We start from the raw sequence: 24640 nt of genomic DNA, 5'->3' as shown, positions 1-24640 counted from the left end.
CCACTAGTCCATCTGGTTTGACTCTAGCCACCAAAATATGAAAAGACTCAAAAGTAATATACCTTCAGGCTCACCTTTCTTTTAAATGCAATTCCTTTAAGCTATGACAGCTAGATTCTCAATGTATTAGGTGATTCTGTGTAACTTCTCCTTATAACTGTGGTGAAGCTATGTTCATGTCTCCACTGATCTGTCTCGTCACTGTGATGGTAGCAGAACAGCTTCCATCATAAATTCCACCCGTCTTCTCACTCCTGTTCCTCCTGTGGTTTGTGAGTGTGTGTACTTTGTTCTTCCTGTCTGCAACATTCAGAAGGTGTCATATGAAAGTTACATGATGTATTTGACCATGTGGGTCTTAAACTAGGGACATCATTAATAGCAAGGACGTTTCGCTGCCATCCATAGCCTTTTGCAAACTGTTCTTATTAGGTGCCATTCAATCTGTGCTGACCCGTAGCAACCCCATGTCCAACAGAACCAAACCCTGCCCAGCCCTCACCACCCTCGCAGAGTTCCTGTGCCTGAGCCCATGGTCGCAGCCACTGCGTCAGTCTCTCTTGCTTGCTGAGAGACTTCCTTTGTTTTGCTGCCCCTCCACTTTACCAAACTTGATGCCTTTCTCCAGGGACTGGTCTCTCCTGACAGCACATCCAATGTATGGGAGATGAAGTCTCACCGTTCTTGCCTCTAAAGAGCATTCTGGCTGTGCTTCTTCCCAGACACACTTGTTTGTTATTTTGGCAGTCCGTGATATTTTCAATATTTTCACCAGCACCGCAGTTCAAATGCATCACGTCTTGTTCCTTCTTCCTTATTCAGTGGTCAACTGTCACATGCAAACTGGGTGCTCAGAATGTTGGTCTCAGATTTTATTAGTTACAATCCTTGGTTCACATAGGCGGGTGAAAACTCACTTAGATGGCTCCTTGTTTTAGATGGGCCCACGTGCAGAAGGCTATAGATGACAGTGAAAGCCCCAAAACCACTGGCAGGGACCTCACATGAATTAAGCCTCTAGTGAGTCCCCTCTGACCACTGATCAGGCATCTGAATCGTCTTGCTATCACCAGATAAAAGTGCATTGGAAAAACCGACTAATTCAGATATTTTTTATTTAAAATTTAACATCTTAGCATTTGTTCTCCCTCTTGCCCTATTTTAAATTTGTTCTGCTTTTTATTATTTTCTGCTTTCATTTCTATTGTTGTTATTTTGTTTAATTTGCTATTGTTGGTTTTTCTTTGGGTGGTGGGGGGAGTATGTTTTACTTTATATGGAAGGCAGGATAGGTAAATCTATAAAAGCAGTAACTGAGTAATAGTTTCTTAGGGTTATGACAGGGGAAGTTTGGGGGAAATGGGGAGCTGATAATAAAGAGTACAAGAAAGAAGTTGTTCTAAAATTGATTGTGGTGATTATACTACCTTTTAATATGTTTAAACCATCGAATTGTATGCTATGTCAATAAAACTGTTAAAAATTTAACAGTTTTTAACTGTTCAAAAAAAAGAATAAGTAAAATAATGTTACTCCTCTGGGAGGGCAGGGGTGGTGAATGGGAACACTTCATTTGTTCCCTTGTAGAACCTGGACCTAGACTGAGGGAGCTATTTGAAAAGCACAAGGGAATATTTCTTGGATTAAAATGAAGAAGGGTATATGTCAGTAGTGGATCCTTTTACCATACTTAGTCAATCTGTAAACTGAGAAAATAATCTGAAACTAGACTATATGAAGACGACAGGGTAACAAAATTGGAAGAAGGCTCATTAAAACCTGATATGCAGATGGCACAGCTTTGCTTACTGAAAGCAAAGAGGCCTAAAAGCACTCACTGATGATAATAAAAAAATACAGTCTTCAGGATGATTACGAGTCTGTATAAAGAAAACACACAAAGTCACAATTGGACCAATAAACAGCATCATGATAAAGGAAAAAAGATTGATGTTGTCAAAGATCTCATTTTATCCACAGTCATCACTGTAGAAGCAGCAGTCAAAAAAACTTAAACAACGAATTACAATGGACAAATCTGCTCCAGAAAACCTCTTTAAAGTCTTAAGGAGCAAAGATGTCCCTCTGATGGCCGAGGTGAGTCACAGTATGTCAATCACCACATAATGCATGTGAAAGATGCACAATGAATACACTCACAGAAGAATCGATGCTGTTGAAATACAAAGGTGGTGAGGAATAGTGGCAGGACCATGGACGGACAGCTGGAAGCACAAGAAAGTCTGGAAAGAAGTACAGCCAGAAATACTCCTTGGAAGCAGTGATAACATCTCGAGCACTTTGGACATGGAACTGCTATCAGGAGACACCAACCAGTTCCTGAAGAAAAGACATCTTAAAAAAAAATCATTTTATTAGGGGCTAATACAACTCTTATCACAATCCATACATACATCAGTTGTGTAAAGCACATTTGTACATTTACTGCCCTCATCATCCTCAAAACATTTGCTCTCCACTTAAGCCCTTGGCATCCGGTCCTCATTTTTCCCCTCCCTCCCCGTGGCCCCCTCCCTCATGAGCCCTTGATAATTTATAAATTATTATTTTGTCATATCTTGCCCTGTCCGAGGTCTCCCTTCACCCACTTTTCTGTTGTCCATCCCCCAGGGAGGAGGTCACATGTAGATCCTTGTAATTGGTTCCCTCTTTCCAACCCACCCTCCTTCTGCCCTCCCAGTATCGCCACTCACACCACTGGTCCTGAAGGGATCATCCGCCCTGGATTCCCTGTGTTTGCAGTTCCTACCTGTACCAGTGTACATCCTCTGGTCTAGCCAGACTTGCAAGGTAGAAGTCAGATGAGTACAGTGCAGGGGTGGGGGTGGGGAGCATTTAGGAACTAGAGGAAAGCTGTATTTTTCATCGGTGCTATATCGCACCTTAACTGGCAGAAAACCCCACCAACCTCACTGCCATGGGGTCGATGTTGACTTAACGACTTAGCCAGACAGGGTAGAATGGGCTGTGAGTTTCCAAGACAACTTTCTACCAGAATATAACCCGGTATTTCCGCAAGGGAGCTCCTGGTAGTTCAGAATTGCTGACCTTGCAGATCGTAGCCCAATGCAAAACCATTGCCGTCAGCCTCCTTTTCTTGGCAGAGAGACAGTGGGACAGAGGAAAATCCTCGAGGGCGTGAAGTGACCCAGTAGCAGCAGCAACAGGCTCACACATGACTGTTATGAAGCGAGCACAGCACCCTGACTTTCGTTGTACATAAGGAACAAAACGTTCTAATCATAACAATTTCCAAATAATGCCAGCTACCCAACACCTGTACAAGCTGGTACAATTCTTCCAAGCTTTCAGTCTCGTTGAGAATCTGTGGTTCTCCAGCACGCCAGAACCGCTTCTGGGGCAGGTGTCCATCAGCAAGCTTATTCTCTGCAGCAGTTCTCAACCTGAGGGTCCCGACCCCTTTGGGGGTCAAATGACTCTTTCACAGGGGTCACCCAATTCATAACAGTTGCAAAATGACAGTGATGAAGTAGCAACGAAAACAATGTTATGGTTTAGGGGTCACGATAACATGAGGAAGTGTATTAAAGGGTGGCCGCATTAGGAGGGTTGAGAACGACTGAACGTAGAGCTTTCTGAGAGGACCTCCCCTATGGAGGCATAGGGGGAAGTATACTTTCAAATCCATTCAAGCGCACCCCAAACAGGCCAACAAAAAAATGAAACTCACTGCTGCCGTGGGTTATTCCGACTCATAGCGACAATGTAGGCCAGAGTAGACTGCACCAGTGGGTTTCTGAGCCTGTAACTCTTCAAGGCGGTAGAAAGCCTCATCTTTCTCCAGCAGAGCCGCTAGGTGGTTTCAGACTGCTGACCTTGCACTTAGTAGCCCAATGCTAACCCACTACACCACCAGGGCTGCGGTTCATTCAATCAAGCCCAAAAAGCGCACCCAATTCTATGACACCAGGACTTCCATAAACTTCTGGAGGACACCTGTTGTGAGTCCTCTGTCCATAGCATGTCCTATTGCTTGACTCTCTGCCCTTCACCCATTGGGGGGGGGGGAGGTCACTTGTCCAGTACTTGCACAAGGCACCTTGACTCTGGCCCACTCGGTGGCGAGGTTTCCTCCGGAGAATTAAAACAGCCCTTGGAAGGCAGCCCTCTGGGAGAGCCTCTCCGGCTCTAAGCAGCTAAGCCTGGCCACATTTCGCAGCCGGGGCGCAGAGCCAGGGTCCCCTCCAAGTCCCACCAGATTACAACCCGTTGTAGGGGGCAAAGGGGAAGACTGGAAGACGTGAGAAAGCAGGGCAGTGGAATGAAGCCCCAACTCAGCAAACTCGGCCGCGCAAGCGCGTCGCCAGCTGCACGTCTCCAGCGGCCGCCACACGACGCCTGCGCAGAGTTGCAGGGGCGGGGGGGGTGGGGGGTGGGATGGTGAGCAGCCCTTCGCCCAGCTATCCCACCGCCTCGGAGCCCCCCGGTTTGCAAGCCCCGCCTCCTCCAGCTGCTCGCTTCCCAAACAACCCAGTGCGCCGTCGGCGCCCTCCTCCGATTGGCCCTTGTTGTTTTCCGTTTCCGCCCAGCCCTCCGCTCTCCACCAATCAGCTTGGGCGCTCGGCAAAGTGCAGCCCCCGAGGCCGCCGTTCTAGCCCCACTGCCTTCTCTGCCTCCGCTGCTGCCTCCTCCTTCCCCACCTCCTCCGCCAGGCGAGCGTCTGAGGGGGCCCGAGGGGCGGCGGCGGCGGCGGCGGCGGCGGCGATATGGAACCGGGGGCCGGCAGTCGAGGCGCCGCTCGCAGCCAGGGGGCCGGGCCCCCGAGCAGTCCGCCGCCCCGGGAGCAGGAGCGGAAGCTGGAGCAGGAGAAGCTCTCCGGGGTGGTGAAGAACGTCCACCGGCGGCTCCGCAAGAAGTATCGGGAAGGTAAACAGCGGGCCGAGCGGGGGGCGGGAGGCCTCCCCACCCCCACCGGCTCCCTCCCCCGCCCCCTCCCCCAAAGAAGCCGGCCACCATTGACACCTATGGGAGCCGCACGTCAGCCCTGCCCCCGCTGGCGGCGCTCCCCGACCGGACACCCCCTCTCGAACCGAGCCCTCCGCGGCGTCCGGCGCGCTCCTCCCGCCCCCTTTCCTTCGAGGGCCTTCGGCAGAGTTCGGGCCTGTGGCGGCACCGAGTCCCCAGCCGAGGTGCTGAGACTGGTTGTCACCACCCACAAACAGATCGCTTCCACCGGGGAGGTAGGGGAGGCTTGTTGCCAGCGACCTGGAAGGTAGAGAGGAGGCAGGCGGGGGCCGCTGGAGAGAGGCGCGCAGGAGGACGCCCGAGACGCCCCCTCTCCCCTCGCCAGCTCCCCTGCCGCCGAGCACCCAGCCCGCGGGCGCAGCCGGGGCTCTGCCGAGCGCCCTCAACCGCCTCGACTTCCAGGGCTGCGAAGTCAGCAGGCCTTTCAGCTGACCGGACTTCGCCTTGTTAACCGGGGAGGTGCGACCTTCCTGCTCGCCAGCCCCCCTTCCCTCCATGGTTCGTCCTAGTTCACTTAGGGAAGATTGGGGGTGGGTGGGGGCCGGGGGCAGGTTCTCCGACCATAATCAGTGTCACACCCAAGCCTCCTAGGACTTTGATTGATGCCAGTCAGGGCAGCCGTCGGGTAGGGAGCCCTTCCATAAGAAGAGCAGAGGAGGAAGGAAGGAGCCTAGGAACTTCTGATTGTGCTTTTCCATAGTGCTTACAATTGGGGCCCGCAGTTATACCAGAGATTTCTAAATGTAGTCTGTGTTCTTAACAAGTACTATGTTACAAGGCTTTGATAGTGAAACTGCCCAATTGCCTTTCTTCCCCTACCCCGCCCCCACCCCAGATGCTCAGGAGAAATTGCTTCTAAGTATCAAAGTGAGCGAGTGTTCACTTTTCCAGTGACTCTTACAATAGCTTTAATTGCAAACTCGTAAGTCAGCAGTCTTCTAGTGTTCGTTTTATACTTAGTTACTAATTTAGGATTAGGTGCAAAATTATAACAGCGAAAGAAGAGAAACATGTTATCTCATGTTACTTTTGATTTGCTTTTGTTTCTTTTAATGAAATTGGTGTGTTTCATTTTGCAAAGGTTCAATTCAGTTACCTTTCCTTGGTAACTTAAATAGAGGCCTCTTAAGTAGTCAGCACCAAAAATGACCTATAGTTATTGTTTAATGGGTAGCAATAGAAAGAGACGTAATGGACATGGTTAAGGTATTGAAATTTGTTTTTTAAAAGGATGCTTTAAACCCCAACCCACAACTTAATAAAATGAGTTGTTACTATAGCAACCATTGCATCATTCTTGATCTTTAGAGAATGCACTTACATAATGGCATTCATTGTAGATTTTTTGTGTTGTTTGGAGAAATTGGGAAATAAATGGATACACTTTTCAGCAATTTGCCATGTTTTATGCACAAATATAAGTACATTTTTTAAAGTGGAAAAAGCAACCATGTAATTCCATTGTATTTTTTTACCTTTTTATAAAAAACTTTTTCATAAATGACTAGGTTCCACTTAAGTTAACATACTACTTTAATATATTTAAACCAGTGAATTGTATGCTATGTGAGTTATCTGTCAAACTGTTAAAAAATAAACACTACTATTATGTTAACTCCTCAGTGCTGTTTGTACTTGCTTATTATTTCGCACATGTTTAAGCAGGTCTTCTCAACCCTGCCTACTAACCATAGGACACTTGCTTATGATATAGAATTGGTAGCTGGAAATTAGCATCGCTTGAAAAGATACATGTCAATAAGAAACAAATGGGCATGCTTCTGGTGTAATCTGCAAACAACGGAATGAGATTGCTTTTCAGGGATGTAATGCCCTGGATTCCACCAATAATCTAGACTTCTCTAAGCTTTAGTCGAGTGAATACAAAAACCCCATTAGTGAAATAGCAGAGAAAAGGATCCTAACGAACATGCCCTTTCTAAAAGCCAGTTGAGGGTATGTCTGTGTACATAGTCACAACATTCTCCAATTTACTTTTTCTTTGTATTTTAATATTAGTAATCACCAATCTATGAACATATTTTACAAGTTCATTTGAAAGTTAGTTGTCATCAGACAGTAATATAATTCTGAGTGCCAAGTGAGTCTATAAAAGCTTCTTCAGTCTGTTTAATACCTGAATTATCTATGTACACTAATAACTATGAAATAGTCCTACCTGAAAATACAGGGACAATTCCTGCTTAGAATCTTGGAATGCCAGACTAAAAGAAACGTGAACTTTTATCAGTGATCCCCAGACATACTAATCAGTGGAATCATCTGCGTCTCTGAGAAAATTCCTGCATCCTGACTCGGCTACATACTCAGAATCCCTTTCATTAGAACATGGGAATTTGTTAGCCACATTTGGAGTCGTGATCTAAACTAGCTCTCCCATATTACATATCAATAAATGCAGTCTCAAAACAATGAAATGACTTGCTTGAATTTTGGATGAAGAGTCTCTTTCCAGTTCCAAACCTTATATTGGTGGCTCCAAGGGTTGGTGCTATGGAAGGGAAAGCGAGTAACAGATAGTTCTCCAAACTGGTAGGGTTGGTTGCTCAATTGAGTACGTACGATTAACTCAGTTGGAATTTTGTGAGGTTTGGGTTTGTGTAGGGAGAAATGACAGGAAATAAGTTGGGATGGGATGAAAAGGCAAAACATTCATCGGAATACTAAGAAGTGGGGACTAGATAATGAGTTTGGGGCTTATCTTATCCCTGGTAGTGGAATTGATAGGAAGTGGGAAGAAGAATGAGAAATAGGCCCTGCTGCTGTAGGAGTCAAAGATTGCTCTTCTACTCTCTCTCTGCTATGGTCCAGCTCCTGTTTTTGGTGGTGATGGGTAGGCTTGGAATGGTGGATATGTCTGTGCAGATAGGTTTTGTGTACTCTCTTCCCACCTTTTTCTGTTCCATTTTATTGTGTGCCTGGGTCGCCACTTAGAGACCTTGTGTCAATTTGTCTAGGGTAAAGTGAGAATTGGTGATAAAGATCACCATTCCAAAGACTTATCTGAAGTAGTTGCTAAGTGATAAGGACATGCCTTGAGGTGGTAAGGAGGGACTTATGTTTGGGTGTTAGCCATTTATAGATATATGCCTGTATTTACATCACTTTAAAAATTTAACCTCCACATAAGCCAAAAATATTGTGGCTATATCATGAGTTACAGACATCTTTTTAATAAGAAATAGCTAATTTTGCTTCCCAAACAGGCATTTCGTTGTTTAACCAGGTTTGTCTAATGGAGAATTGTAGTGCGCCATGTGTGTTCTCATTTGTCTGTGTATGGTTCTTTTGCTCTTAATCTTATATGTATAATTATTATGCTTCACATTTACTTTGACCCTGCTTCTTTAAAAAAATCATTTTACTGGGGGCTCATACAACTCTTAACACAATTCACACATACATCAATGGTGTCAAGCGCATTTGTACATTTGTTGCCCTCATCATTCTCAAACTATTTGCTCTCTACTTAAGCCCTTGGTATCAGCTCCTCACACCCCCCCACCGCTCCCCCCTCCCTCATGAACCCTTGATAATTTATAAATTATTATTATTTTGTCATGTCTTTTAAACTTTAAAGTAGTCATGTAAAAGCTCTAAGATTAAAGTGTAAAAGCTCTAAGATTAAAGTGTACAGCTATCAGCAGTAGAAGTACAACCTCCACTCCATTTTTAACCTATTTTGTGAATGTCTTTAGTAAATTTGAACAATTCAGTTCCTAAATTTACTTACAGCATAGTGGTTAAAGTGCATGGCTGCCAAAAAAAAAAACAAAACAATGACAGTTCAAACTCCCCAGCCACTCTTCGAGAACAATTTGGCAGGCTTTATCCATAATGATTTTTGTCACTAGAAACCCTTTAGGGCCTATTCTACTTAATCCTGTGAGTTGAAATCACAATTGTTTTATTTTGTTTTTATATACCAAGACAGATTAAACATTTATTACCCAAATCCTTGCTGTTCATGCATCATGAACCTGAGAGAAATAAAAATACATTCTAAATAGTTAATAGTATAGCAAGGCTATGGGATTACAGGTGATCTTTATTATACTTTTCGACCTTTTTAAAAGTCATTGTCAGTAGCAATGATAATATAAAAGCAGTGAACAGAATATAAGAACATATTACTGATAATGAAGCAGAAAAAGGAAGCTCAAGATAAGTTAATTTTAGAGACTGGGCTTATAAAAGTCAGTGTTACAGAGGTTATTGTGTACACTATTTTGGATACCACTTTCTTAGATTGGGTCCTCTAGAGAAGCAAAATCAGTTCACTGTGCATGTAACATAGAGGGCATATATAGAAATATATGATTAAGACCTAATCTAAACCCACGTAGACTCCTGGGGTCCCTGAGTCGGTTTCCGAGATGGGAAATCTTTACAGGAGCAGATGGATGCCACAGAGTGGCTCATGGTTTGAAACACCAATGGTTTGTTTAGCTAACACGGTCCCTACAATAGTTCCAGGACTTTATATATGTCTTTAGAGAGAGAGGTAGATTTATTTCAAGGTATTGGTTATTTATTTGTGCAGGCTGGCAAATCCCAAATCTGTTGCTCAGGCGTCAGGCTAAAGGCGCAATGGCTTACAAACCCAGAAGTCACAGGTCAGATGGCAGCCTGCTGATTCATCTCAAGAATTAGATGTCAAGATGATGAGTCAGATGCCGGGTGTTTGCCACAACATCCATAGAGGATACAGGCCACACCCCAAAGAAGGTGGATTGAATTTTAATTGACCGGATTTTTAACTGATTGAATGCTCACATTAGTTCACAAAGTGGAGGGAGGATAATTACATTATACTCTGGGAGAGCAATCAAGCCAAGATCTGCCAAACTACTAAGAACCATCTTAGGCAAGTTGACCCTTAATATTAACCATCACAGTTCACCCCTTGTCCGTTTATCACCTGTACATATCCCTTTAAACTACACACAATCTCTATGTAAAGATTATATGTACATAATCTATATTTTGAAGACATACACCAAACCTGATAACAACTAATGTGAACGCAACTGGCGACATTCTAGCATAGGGTTGTTTTCCTCATATTTCATAAGTAATGACATAAGGAAGACATAAAACCAAAATATTTCCTATACAAACACAGGTGTTATGCATTGCCTAACACCCTTGTTATGTTCTGTGAAATCACATGTTTTGTGATTTGGCCATTGTGCGAGCAGCACCATGTTAAAATCTTAATAGGAACCTTCTTCCGGTTGTCCTCATTGCTGTTGTTGTTGCTGTTGCTGGAGCTGTTACAGAAGGTAGAAGGATGGGTGCCAATAGCAGCAGCACCTGTGGGCCAGTGGTGGAAGCGGAGCAAGAGGACAAGAATGAGGAGGGAACAGAGTACACCAGCCTTGCCCACTGTTTAGTTCTCCTGCGCAGCAGGATGAACCCCCTCCACCAACTGCCTGCCTTCAGACAAGCCTGAGTTTGCATCCACAGCCGTATTCTGTCTTGGTAGTCTGTAGCCCACTTCCTCAGGAGTGTGGGGTTGAGGTCTTTAAAACCATTGAGAGAACTGGTTTTCCTTAAGCGGGAAAAAAACTAAAAAGCTTAAGTGCTATATACTTTTGTGTGCATACAGATGCATATAAAAGGTTCATAGAAAAATTCTGTTATGTTTTTAATTTAATTTTTTCCTGAACTACTTGAAGCTTTCTAGGATATGTGCACACAAATAAAACAAGGGAGAAATATTTAAAATAGTCCTTGGTTTTAAATATGTATATATCAGATGTTTTAGGTGTTAATTTAAATATTTATAACAACCCTGTAGTTGGTCACATGATCATGACTCCTAGTTAGAACTACATGTCTCCATCACCCATTCTTATTCCCTTTGCCCTCACAAGCACGACCTGGTTCTTTGTGTGAAGTGTCTCAGCCTTAAATAGACCTGTTGGAGTTGGGATGCTGTACTATCAAATTGACTTTAACCACAGGGCATGATAGTGCTAAGGGATTTCCTGTATTCCAGACTTACTGTTCTTTACCTTTATTAGGAAATTCAATTTCCCCTCAGCAATAGGGATCAGATCAGTCCCAGTAACCAGTATAGCTCCGTACATTTCCTGTTGATTCAGAAAACATGAGTCCAAAGTCCAATGGAATCTGTGTCACATCTCCAAGTGGGAGCAGTCTTCTCTTTGAAAGTAAGAACTCTAGATATGCAAAGCATAGGGTCACAGAGACAGGAAACAAAGATTTGGTGAGTGGGTTAGCAGAGGTAATAGTGAATAATGCCACTCCAGTGCTATCCCTTGGTTTTTGGATCCATGAATACCAGGTATGGGGATCTATATGTATCTCACCATACATTGGACACTGATTTAGAGCATGTATGGGGGTGGAGTTCAATAATTTGTAGAGGAAGTCCATTACTTCTGCATTTTCACTTGAAATTTTTGAAGCTCCTTTATACGTCTGCTTGAAGCATAATGCCCTAAACCATGGAAAGTAGTGTCACCAAGCTGGCTCTGTAAGTTGGCTTTAGAAGGCCATTCCATCATTTTAGCAAGCCAGCTGCTTCAAGAGAGTGGGGGATATGGTCCAAAAATCCAAACCCACTGTTATCAAATTGATTTTAACTCATGACAACCCTAAATAGGGGTTCTGAAGCAGAAAAGCTTTACAGAAGCAGATCACCTCAATTTTTCCCCATGTAGCAACTTAGTGTATTTGAACCACCAACTGATGTTAGCAGTCCAACACTTAGCCAACAGCACCATGAGAAGGATGATAAGACCAGTGAATTTCATGATGATGGGCCATTCTACATTTCATTTGCCATGAAATTAGTCCTTTGGTCTGAAGTGATGTTATGTGGGTTATCAGTGTGGGATAACACATTCTATTAGTCCATGGATAATAGTTTTAGTAGTTATATTGCATAAAGAGAAGGGAAATTTATATTCCAAGTGTCTAGTCAGAACAAAATGCCCTTTCAGTGACAATAATCAACCTACTACCAGAACGTTGGCTGGTTGCTTCAAAGAATGGTGCCATATTGGGGATTTGGTATTAGTCTCTGCTGGCGGCAGGTTGGATGCTCAGCAGTGGCTTTAGCCACGGCAGCCTTAGTAAGTAGAAGTCTGTGGTGCTGACCCCAGGCACAACCCTCAACTTTTACTATGACTACTGACAGGAGTCAGAGGGAAGGAGGATGACAGGTGAATAACCAAGTATGCTGAAACTGCCCACTAGGAGGATTTCTCTTGTCCTACAGGGAAGTGTCAGGGCCTGCAGTGCTTCTGCTCTCTACTTCTGAGTGGTGCCTCTGTATTACACAGAACCATCTGTAAATTAGACACATGCTTTCTCTTCCTCGTTCTCCTGTTCTGAAGGAGTGCTCCACAAAGCCATATATGCTGATGGCGAGAGGGAAAGTAATGTGACCGGAGTGCAGACCCCGGCATTTCGGCTGCTTTCTTGTGGTTTCAGATCCTGCTCAAGCCTGATCGCATGCCACTTTCGCTTAATGACGGAGTGCTGTGGTGTGTGGCTGACTTGAGTCAGACTGTACTTAGTTCCTCACGGTAGGCAGCTTGGGCCAAATGGTCACTTGTGGTTCCTGGGTAAGTAGTCAGTCTCTGTTTAGGCCTAATTATGAGTCAGAATGTTTCTTAGAAGGAAAGTATCTATTTGCAGAGAATGTCTGGGCTTTGTTCTTAAATCCCTAGAGTCTGTGCTACGATTCACGAAATGGGGCCTGGCAATGATTCACAAAAAGGGGCCTGGCAAAATCACCTGATAAATTAGCCTGAGTAACACATCCATATGAATGATAGGTAACCTTCAAAATCCAAAGAGACCCACCAGACATTATACCTCTCTTTTAGTTAGGGGAGGGGTCAGGTAGAGTAATTTGTCCTCCATTTTAGTTAGGAATATCTGCATGCCTTACACCACTAGACTCATAGAAATTTCTCAGAGGTGGAAGGCACCTCAGATATTTTCAGGTTCATTTTGCATCCTTGAATATGCAGATGTTTTACCAATAAGCCAATACTCATTGGTACTTATGCCATACTAGGTATAGTCAGCAAATATTACAGTGCAATAGGACAGTGTCACATCTCATGTAAAGGGAAAATTATCATGATTCCAGCAGGCTAAATTACGCTGTAGTGGTCGAGATTTAATAGACCCCTGAAGTGGAATGTATTACTGGCCTTGCCAGCTGAAGGCAAACTGCTTACAGCGATCCTTTGAAACTGGAATTGAAAAACTGGAATTGACATTGGCCAGATCGGTAGCCATATACCAAGTGCCAGGAGATGTATTAATTTGCTCAAGCAATGAAACCACATCTGCAACAGTGGCTGCAATTAGCGAAATTTACAATAATCCACTGTCATTTTCCAAGATTCATCTGTTGTTGTTGTTGTTGTTTTTACAGGCTAAACAGGCAAGTTAAATGAGAATGTAGTATACCTCACACCAGCCCTGTTTCCTTCAAATCCTTGAGTTCCACTCAGAATGTAGTATTGCCTTTGGACTATATTTTCCCCTAGACAGTCTTGATGGCTTACACTTGGCTTTTACTATCATAATGATCCTTATTCCACTTGTCAGGGATTCAATACAGGCGTTTTCCCCATTACTGTGTATGTCGATTTTAATTATGGAACTGGGGAAATGACTGCAGGGTAGATTTGGGGACCCACTGTAAGATGAGCCTGAGATAAGACCACTAGTTCACCAGGGCACCTTACACACTTAACCAGGGTTCTTTACAATAATATATGTACAATGTAAAATATATGTAACAATATAATGCATAAGTATAAGCTAGAGAGATTTGTTTTAAGGGAATAGCTCACCATTTTTAGGCGGGAAAGTTATCATAGATTGGAACTAGGATGAGTTAGTTTAGCAGTTTAGGATAAACTAAGAATATATTCACTCAGGATTATTCTCTAGCAAGTGCCTAAAACAAAAGCAAATTGTAGAGGAGGGGAAGAGCATTAAAGATAATTTTACACTAAAACAAAAGGGCATGAAACTGAAAAAGTAATGTCATTGTAATGCTTTTCCTAAAACAAAATCTTAATGTTTTTAAATCAAAGCAACAGAATTTTAAATTGATGGTTTCCTTTTCCCCCCTCCCTTTTCCATGACCCTTCAACACAATTGCTTTAAAATATTGATTACCTTCTTGACCCCAAGAAACCTTGAACAAATTCTTTGTTTTATTCTTAAGTGAGCTTTTACTGTTTTCTTTTTATGTTCATGCTAGTCAACACTCATTCAGATTTAGAGTCAAAGTGCTACTCTTTTATGTAGAACTTTGAACTGGTTCATTCTTTGAGGCTTAGACCCCCTGCTGAGGAGTTGCCTTTCAATTCCTTATGTATTGACTCAGAATCTGCATTTTAACAAGATCCCCTGGTGATCCTTAAAGATTCAGAGCTCACTGTCCCCAGCTTCCTGATTACAGATGGCACTTGCTTTCTGTGAAAGTTCACCATTTGGTTTGTGAAGGAGCTACATTAGTATCTGTTTTCACTCACCAAAAGAAATCTGAAGAAGACTTTCACTTTTACAAAAAGTGGAACTAGCTCAGTATTTGTTTCTCAGGGAGTTGTTAGCCGGGTAGCCTGCATGTTGAACATCATGTTGTGTGGCCCCTGCTACACTCAGCATTTCAGCCTCACTCTGCCAGAAGTGAACTGTGTTTGTAAACAATGTATATTACGGTTAGCTTTTGTGTGTCATTTGGTACTATTTGGTAGGTTACTTTTTGGGTCTGAGGAGACTCAAAATTGTTTTCCTTACAAGTTAGTGTCGCTACCTTGCTTCATACTATTGCAACTTAGAAAAGGCTTCCTGGGAGCACACTGCTTCCAGTTAACAGTGTAGTACAGAGGGGCTGTATCTCCATTCTTATGTAGACATGAACAACGTATACATCAGGATGCATAAGAGTAACCTGGGTACCTTAACAAAATGTAGGTTCCAATTCAATTTATCTGGGGTGGACATGTAAATTCCCAGCAGAGGTCAAACCAGAGTGAACGGGTTCAAGACTGCTTTTATGTTGTCATCTTTGGCCAGTGAGCAAAATAAGTATAGTGAAATTTGTCCACAGAAAGATGTGTTAAATTTGTCCTAGGACCATTTGAACTGCCATTCCCACAGGAGAACATAGAATTAAGAAAAAAACTAAATAATCTGTAACACTAAAAGATTTAAGAGAACTAGATAAACAATTCAGTGATTAGTGCATAGTAGGTATACAATATATGCTAGCTATTTTATTTTGATATAATAGATTTAAGATTTATTTCAGTTGCTTTTTTGCATTTAGAAAAATATATAAAAATAAAATTATTAGTGCAGCTCATTTGATCATTTATGAGGAGAAAAATAAAACAAGTGTAGTGTCCTTGCCTTGACTCCAGTATTCGCTGTGGACTATAGGAATCTATATTTTGAAAAGTCTTCATTGATACAGGGGACTGAAAGGTGAATCTGAGCTAAATAAATAGGTTTGCATAGGAAGGAATCCAGAAGAAAGGAAACCACTGTAAGAACAAAGAGGCTCCTGATAAAAATCTGGCATAAAGATAAGTGATCATGAAAACGGAGAAAGGTGAATCAGATTTTTTAAGCAGTTTTGATCAAGGGAAAGTCAAAGGAGACACCGATATCATTTGTGTATTCCACTAAATGGAATGTTAATGATGCAAACAGCATCCAGGTTGGAAGTGTGTATGTTTGTTGAGGGTGGGCTGTAGGCAAGGAGGCCTGTGTTGGTAGATAACATTGGCTTGCCATAGGTACGGTAGTTTTGATTTAGTTTGCAAAGTACTTATGCTTTGAAAGTGTAGATTTGGGAGCCTTCTCTGGAGGTTTAATCTCAGAGCAGATGAATGGCCCAGGGAAGTGCTCGATCCTTGGAGGAGACCAGTAGTTAAGGGTCAGAAGGAGACAGTGGAGCTTGTTTTACAGTGCACAGTTGGTAGCCACAGGGGTGACACAGAAGTAGCACCATACCAGCCACCATTTATGCTGTATCTATACAAGAGAAACTGTTTACAGGAGCATTTTAAAGTTCTCAGGAAAAGGTAAAATTACGTTTACTGTAACATGGTTTAAGAAGATGTGATTTCCTTTAAAAAGTTTCCAGTCACTATCTCCTTGGCTACCACCTTTTGTTTTCTTTTCCCGTACGTGTCTCATAGCTGCAGCACCTAAAGAACGGTTCCTAAACTTTACTGTGTTTCACTGTCCGGTGATGGAGTTTTCAAAATGCAGCATTTTAGGTCTCCAAAAGCAATTCAGTGGGACTGAGAGTGGGACCTAGGAAACTATATATTTAATAATGTGTACTTCTAATGTAGGTGATTATTGAACCACTTCTTAAAAAAAAACACTGAACAAAGGTTTTGCTGTTGCAGAGAAAAACTGGGGCACTTTGATGCTGAAGAATATGCTTATACTTGAAAGCTCATTTTCCCAAATTCATTCCTTATTTATGTGTACTGTAATACTTTATATCTGTAATAAAATACAATGCACTGAAGTGAAACATCAGCTGAGATAACTTAATAAGTATAATGATATTTTCCCTGATAGCAAGTATTCTTGCTATGGTACTGTGTAAAATTAATTTTTTAATAATGTACCATATTGATAAAAGCAGTCTCCCTGTTTTCTACTCACATTTTAAACATGTATATATTGATTCTTACTCTTTATTTTCATGTTATTACTAAAGGAAGTATTATATCTACATTGTAATCTAAATTCAGGCAAATTATGTCACTTAGTCCCTGTTATAACCACCACACTTTGCAGTACTATTGAAAATTTCAATGCTTGGAAAAACATTTTTTTATCACAGGTCCTTCTAAAATAGTTTTCCATATATACCCAAAATTTCAATATCATACAGCTCTATTTGTAATTGTGGTACATGCGTTTACAAGAGCAAGCTCATACTGTGTCCATGTTTTCTGCAGTGTCCATGTTTTAACATTTCACTCTTTGTCTTAATTTTTCTGGTTTTAATACTAAATAATACGGAGCCTCATTTTTACTACGACATTCCAATTCATGGTTCCTACCCTCAAGTAGCATACAAAATAGTGATACATATATTGCTATCCTATCTTATCTTCATGGGACCATTTTGGATTGTCTCTTGGATCTCTCTGCCCCTACCCCACCCTCTGTTAGTTCAGGTAACATTCAGTTTCTATAAAGATTAAAGCTATAAATTCTACTTTGTCCTGTAGAATTGCTATGAGCTGGAATCTACTTCATGACAATAAGCATAAAACATATACTACTAATTTTCAAACAAGATAGCAGAGACACATTTTTTCATTGTGCTTTCTAAAAATAATAAAGTCTTGATTTGAGTGCTGGATTAGACAGGGTTCTCTAGAGAAACAAAACCAGAACACTTATGATTTTATAGATAGATAGAGCACGAAGGAATTTAACAGCTAATTAATCCACATAGCAGTACAGAGGGCTCACTTCAACTCAATTCCATGGAACAGTTAACATACTGGAAGTCCTTCAACTCGCAAGGGCTGCTGGGTCCAAGGGCAAGGAAGCAGACAGCTGTGTCTCCCATAGGGCAATGTAGGCTATCCAGTCACAGGCAGCCCAACAGCAGGGTGGGTCACCAGCATTCAGCCAGGTGACGGGATCCGACAGTCCCAAGTTCAAGCGATGTATACACCAGTATAGTATCTCGAAGGAACCTCAAGCTCTAGTGACGCAATCCATGGGTTAGGTGCCCCACAGGTAGTGTAGCTCACAAGTTGAGGCAGAGAACTACTAAGGTAGCCACACACTGGTCCAATCACCAGAGAGCAAGAGAGAGAGAGAGAGAGAGAGAGGCGGTGCCTGCTGAGCCATTTATCTCTTTGCCCTCCAGTCAAACTGCGACCTTCTTAATCCTACATGTTCCTATTGGCCAGCTTGGCACAATAAACCTACCTGTCACAAGCAGAAGAGTCTGTATATTAAGTATATAGCTACTTTATTCCTCTCTTTTGTTGTTATTTATCTCGTACTTAACATTAGCAAAAACGTACAAGCAAAAAAATACACAAGTTAGAACTTTATTCATAATGTACTAAAACAAAACCAAATTCACTGCCAACAAGTCACTGCCAACTCATGGCAACAGGGTAGAACTGCCCTTGTGAGTTTCTGAGACTAGAACTCTTTAAGGGAGTAGAAAACCCAGTCTTTCTCCTGAGTAGTTGCTGGTAGGTTTGAACTGTCTACCTTATGTATCACAGTTCAACTCAATCAGTACGCCATTAGAGCTCCATAATGTTGTATAGACTCCTAATGCTTTCTTGAAATTCTTCATATAAGAAAATCTGGGTCTATTTAATATTGTGGATTTTTTTAAAATTGCCTTTTATGTGTTTTGTCATTGTTCACACAGAAAACCATTTTCTCTCAAGATAATTTTTAGAAATATTTATAAATATGTATATTTATTTCAAGATAAATTCATTCATTCTAGGATTCTTGTAAGAAATGTATAAAAAATGAATCAGTAAATCCCAATTAATTTTGAGTCCTCAAATGCCAATATATTAAAATAAATTGCCAGGGTGATGATTATTTCATAGTTGTAGTTGTTTGGATTTGAATGCTAACACACTTCTTGTACGATCTTGACTAGACCTTTGATGCAGACCTCAAGATGTCCAAGTCCTTATTTGACTTTGATAATGAAAGCTATTTCCCTTGTCAGTAGCAGTCTTTTAAATATTCACCTAAGAACTAAGTGGTAAAGAAGTCTTTACAATCAAGTTTGCAGGCATGTACACTGGAGTCAGTGTGTGGGTTTTAAGTATGTACTGTAAGTGGTGGTTAATCTTTTCTCTTTGACTTTTGGAACCCAAATGATAGATTATTTGGAAAATTTTTTCTGTAAAGGTTAAATACCATTATTTTAAATATTGTACAAAATAATATAATGGGCTATTAAATAAAATATATTTTTGCTTTTCTGTTTTCGATAACTTCATATTTTTAAAACATAACCAACTGTACTAAGGGTATTCTAAAAAGTGGAATTTTCTCTTAACACCTTAAGACTAACTCTGTTTTGTTCAATGACACACCACTACATAATTAGCAGGACACATGTCTAATCACATCCACTGCTGTTGGCTCATAAGCAACCCTCTGTAGGGTTTTTGAAAGTAAATCTCTGTGGAGCCCAAAGCCCAAGGGAGAAGTCAATCTCCCACATAGCCCACAGCGCCACTGGGGCACTTTTGTATGACTAGTAGTGGGGTTTTTATGTTTAGGTTGAATTAATACATGAATTAAAAGTTTGGGGCCCAGGGCATAGAGACCGTATTTTGTATCTCATTTATAACTCCTCCCACATTTTTTACCTGCCTCTCCCCTTCCTTTGGTGCCATATCCCTCTCATTCACTTTAATAATCTCTATTGTGTTTTCCACAGTTGATTAAAAAATCATTTTACTGGGGACCCTTCAGCTCTTATAACAATCCATACAGCAAATTGGTTTAAAACTGAAAAATAACAACAAAAACACCTCACTGCCATGGAGTTGATTCCAAAGAATGACAAGTGTATACAGTTGCCTTCGTTACTCTGAATTATACACCTACTGTTAAGCTCATGGTTAGGTACTCAAACATGGTAAATAACCATATCACCTACCCTCCTTATTTATATTGTGAATGTCCCGCAGAGCCCCTGCTGAGCTCACCCGCCACTTCTGTCTCCCCTTCCCCGTGTTACATCATGACAACTTAGCCCCACCACCACCCACAGGGGGAGGCTGATCAGTCTTTCAGAGCTACTAGGTCATTCTAAAGTGGCCTCTTATCTGAGCACCCTCTGGCTCCTACTGGGCTTTCCCCAGATCTCCCTCAGATCTGGCTCTCCCAGATCTCTGTGAGAATCTACAACTGAGATCTTCTTCCAGGCCTTGATGCCCTTGCCTTTAACATGCAGCCTCTGCCCAGCCTCTGCCCTTGACTTTAACATGCAGCTGCCTTCAAGCCATGATTCTTTTCCATTACCTTATCTGAATGTGAAAGTTGGACATTGAATAAGGGAGATTGAAGAATGGATCCATTTAAATTGTGGTGGGAGAGAAGAATATTGAAACTACCATGGACTGCTAAAAGGACAAACTGATCTGTGTTGGAAGAAGTAAGGCCAGAGTGCCCCTTAGAGGCAAGGATAGCAAGACTTTGTGTTACAAATTGTCAGGAGAGACCAGTCCCTGTAGAAGGATGGTGGAAAAAAAAAAAAAGACCTCACTGAGATGGATTGACACAGTAGCTGCATTAATGGATTCAGGAATAGGAACCATTGTGAGGATGGTATAGGACTGCACTGTGCAGGGTTTTGTTCTCTTGTGCATAAGGTTGCTATGGGTCGGAACCAACTCAGTTGCACCTAACAAGACATGTTAGAATTTGGAAGTGGTCAGCCCCATGCTAGCAATGGTGGACTGCTTACCTGATTCTGACAGAGACCACCTTTGTGTGCTACTCTCTCTTCTCTCTCTGCCTTCTCACTGCACTGCCCTTAGCACTGAAGATGACCCCTTTAATGCCTAAGGGCAGACTACAAGTCTAGGCTGTTAACAGTCCTCACTAACAGAGAGGAGTACCCATTAGATTGTGTTCCAGCTGCCTGTTTTTTTAGGTGAACATTTTTGAGAAGCATTTAGTATGCTTCATTGCCCACATCAGCAACCTCGAGTATCAGCATCAATAGAAGAACGTACCCTTGTACTTACCTTTTTTTCTCATTTCTTGACTCATCTTCATGCCCTAACTCCTGTTTTGGGGGTTTTCTCCCAAATAAACTTCTTGTACCCAGACCTTCTCCTAAATTATCCCTTCTGTAGACTGTAAAATAAGTCTTATAGAGAAGAAATTTGTATAAAGATGGTTGGCACATTCAACTTTCCCCCACATATTTACCATAAAACTTTTGTTTAAATCACTCCTGTTATATCAAAGACCATGATTTTGAAAACGCTAATACAATGTGTTTTTATAAGAAAATAGGCATAGAGAAGATAAACCCTCTTTCAGTATGCCATTGTTATTAAACTGTAAAGCCATAATACGAGCTCAGTTTATTAATTCACTGTATTTGATTATTCTAAAACAAAACCGCATAAATTGTTGAGACAATTTATAATAATCCTCTAGGACAGTAGTTCTCAACCTTCTTAATGCTGTGACCCTTTAATAAAGTTCCTCATGTTGTGACCCCCCCAACCATAAAATTATTTTCGTTGCTACTTCCTAACTGTAATTTTGCTACTGTTAATGAATTGGGCGTCCCCTGTAAAAGGGTCATTCAACCTCCAAAGGGGTCATGACCCACAGGTTGAGAACTGCTGCTCTAGGACAAGATAAAATTGCCCTATCAGTGTTCTAAGATAACATCTCTGTGGGAGCAGGCTACCACCTCCGTCTCCCCAAAAGTGGCTAGTTGCTTTGAGTCTCTGATGCTCTCGAACCACAAGCCTTTTGGTTAGAAGCCAGATGCTTTAACCAGTGGGTCACCAGGGCTTGCTACTGATTACTAAATTATAATAATTAAGACTACAGGAAGGTATTATAAAATATGAACCAATAAAAATTCAGAATTTATATTCTCGTAAAGAATTTTAGACTATGCTGAAACTTGTAAGAGCTTGAACATGTTTTAAAGTAAAGGTTGATTATTTTACTTTTCTCTTTGTTTCTAGTGGGAGATTTTGATAAGATCTGGCGAGAACACTGTGAAGATGAGGAAGCTCTTTGTGAATATGCTGCTGCAATGAAAAATCTGGCAGATAATCATTGGGCAAAAACTTGTGAAGGTGAAGGTCGTATTGAATGGTGTTGTAGGTGAGTTGTGTGTTATTATGAACTGCTATTTTTGTTTTTCATGTACTGCTTAAACTCTTAAATCTACTTGATGCTTGTGTATTGTATAATTTGGTTTTCAACAAAACTAGAAGTATTCATAAATGAGTAGTATCTTTTAATCAACTTTCCTTAATGGTCTCATGTTCCTTAGGCCTATCGCATTCATCTTTTTAAAAATCAAACTATTTTCCTCTGACTTCACTTTAAATTTTCTGTTTGAGCTATAAAAAATATTTTACTTTAAATGCATTCAAATTAAATGAAATAGAATGAAAATATTAAGTATGTAATAGTTAATTGATGAATGAATAAGTTATAGAAATTTCTTTTGATAATTATCCACAAGTGGATTTAAGTAAAAAGTTATTATTATTTTGTAATATAAAATTTGGGAATATCTGAAGAATATTTAATTCTAATGTTTTGGTGTGTGTTTTGGGTATTGTAGCCTTGAATTTGGGTTTGTACTGACTTTAGACATTGTTTATTTTCTCAAAATAAAGACTGTAATGTTGAAAACATCAGGAAACAAAATTACTGCAGTTTTCTCAAGAAGATAAAATTAAAGAAGTAAATGTGTATTTTGACTTATTTAGAGAATAATTATCAGAAGATGAAGCTTTATCTTTCTGTGTGGAAAATAAGTTTACAAGAATACCTGATTCCTATTTTTTTTAATTTATTTTTCAAAATTACTATTTTTTTAAAAATCTTTTTATTGGGGCTCATAAGGCTCTTATCACAATCTGTACATACATCAATTGAGCAAACCACCCTTATACATTTGTTGCACTCGTCACTCTCATAATTCACCTTCCACTTGGGTTCCTGGAATCAGCTCGGTTTCCCTTTTTTTTCCCCTATCCCCCTCCCTCCCCGATCCCACCCCTGGTCCCTTGATAGTTTATAAATAATTATTATATCTTATCTTACACTCCCCGGCATCTCCCCTCATCCGCCTCCCCCTTGCCCATCTTCCAGAGAGGAGGTTACACATAGATCTCTGAGATCGGTTCTCCCTTTCTACACGCCCTTCCCTCCTGGTGTCACCACTCCCACCGCTGGTGTTGAGGGTCTCGTCTGTCCTAGATTCCCTGTGCCTCCAGATCCCCACTGCACCGCTGTACATCCTCTGGTATAACCAGGTCCGCAAGGCAAGGTAGAATTGGGGTCATGATGATTGGGAGGGGAGGAAGCGTTCAGGAACTAGAGGAAGGTTTTGAGTTTCATTGTTGCTACACTGAACCCTGAGTGGCCCATCTCCTCCTCACTACCCCTCTGGAAGGGGTGTCCAGCTGTCTACAGGTGGGCATTGGGTCCCCATCATGCACTCCCCCTCTTTCACGGTGATGTGATTCTCACCACCACCCCACCTTTGTTGTTGGAGACCTGGTCTCCTCTGTCCTTCATGGTCACCTATGTTGGTGTGCTGCTTCCGTGTGGGCTCGGTTGCTTCTGGGCTAGATGGCTGCTTGTTTGCTTTCAAGCCTTTAAGTCCCCAGACGCTATATCTCTCAGTAGCCGGGCACCATCAGCCTTCTTCACCACACTTGCTTATGTACACTTTCGTCTTCAGCAATTATGTGAGGAAGGTGATCACACAATGATTGTTTTTGTTCCTTTGTATCTGCTACATGGTCCATTCAACACCTTGTATTCGCTTGGGCCGTGTGCTTCTCTGTGGGCTTTGTTGCTTCTGAGCTAGATGGCCGCTTATTTGCCTTCAAGCCTTTAAGACCCCAGATGCTATATCTTTTTTTGATAGCCGGGCACCATCAGCTTTCTTCACCACATTTGCTTACACACACGTCTGTCTTCAGTGATCATGTCGGGAAGATGGGTATCCTGCAATGGCTGCTTAGCAGGGCGAGGTGCTATTGTATTGGGGGATCAAAATTACTATTTTAACCTCATTTAAAAATAATATATTTTTCATTCTTTCAAGAAATAATATGCAGTATATGTTAGTTATTTTCCTTCTTTATTTGTTTAATAGCTTGTTCAATAATTATCTACAAAGTATCAGGTACTCTTGTAGCCTGGAGTACCACAGTGAACAGACTCAACTCTTACTCAAAGGAAGTAAAAGGGCCATGCTAGCAGGAGTGAGGAGCAATCACTAATGCATAAATTGAGTACTTAATAAGTAAGATGTGTCAAAATGCACAACTAAATCAAAAAACAAAAACTAAACTCACTGCCATCAAGTCAATGCCAACTCATAGAGATCTTATAGGTTCTTCCTACCCATGTGTTTCTGAGACTGTAATTCTCTACAGGAGTAGAAAGTCCCATCTCTCTCTCTCAAAAATAAATATAGCAATGAAAAATAAAGCCATTTAAAACTGTTCAGAGAAGGGTGTACAAAGAAGTGACATGGCTGCTGGCTGCAAGGCCAAAACCACCAGCTGCTGCGTGGGAGAACGATGAGGGCTTCTACTCCTGTAAAGACTTGGGTTTGTATTCTATTCTGTGCAGTGAGAGTGTTTTTGTTTTGGAAGTGCATAATTTGTACTTTCTTGACAAAAGGAATCTGCCACACTTCCCCTCTCTCACAGAAGAACTTATTTCTGAGTAACAGTGATACAGTTGTTGTCAAACCACAACTCAGGGAGAAGTTTTCAAAATTATACTACTGCTACCATTCGAGGATAAAACAAGTGAATGAAATTTAAGATATCTTTGC

At 41.4% G+C, this 24640-nt stretch overlaps 1 protein-coding gene across 1 annotated transcript in view; it reads left to right on the top strand.

The window, feature by feature from the left end:
* The first annotated feature begins 4640 nt into the window (after positions 1-4640).
* Positions 4641-24640, top strand: part of SAMTOR (S-adenosylmethionine sensor upstream of mTORC1) — a 56172-nt gene continuing 36172 nt past the window's right edge. Inside the window, exons 1-2 of the mRNA XM_075558575.1 lie at positions 4641-4908; positions 21792-21933. Of these exons, the coding sequence (XP_075414690.1) occupies positions 4749-4908; positions 21792-21933 (302 nt within the window). The 5' untranslated portion in view covers positions 4641-4748. The remainder of the gene's footprint in view (positions 4909-21791; positions 21934-24640) is intronic.

The sequence above is a fragment of the Tenrec ecaudatus genome, chromosome 9, assembly GCF_050624435.1.
Source record: "Tenrec ecaudatus isolate mTenEca1 chromosome 9, mTenEca1.hap1, whole genome shotgun sequence".
In the NCBI taxonomy this organism is placed as follows: Eukaryota; Metazoa; Chordata; class Mammalia; order Afrosoricida; family Tenrecidae; genus Tenrec; species Tenrec ecaudatus.
The sequence above is the reverse complement of the archived record's forward strand: the minus strand, read 5'-3'. Positions and strand labels throughout refer to the sequence as shown.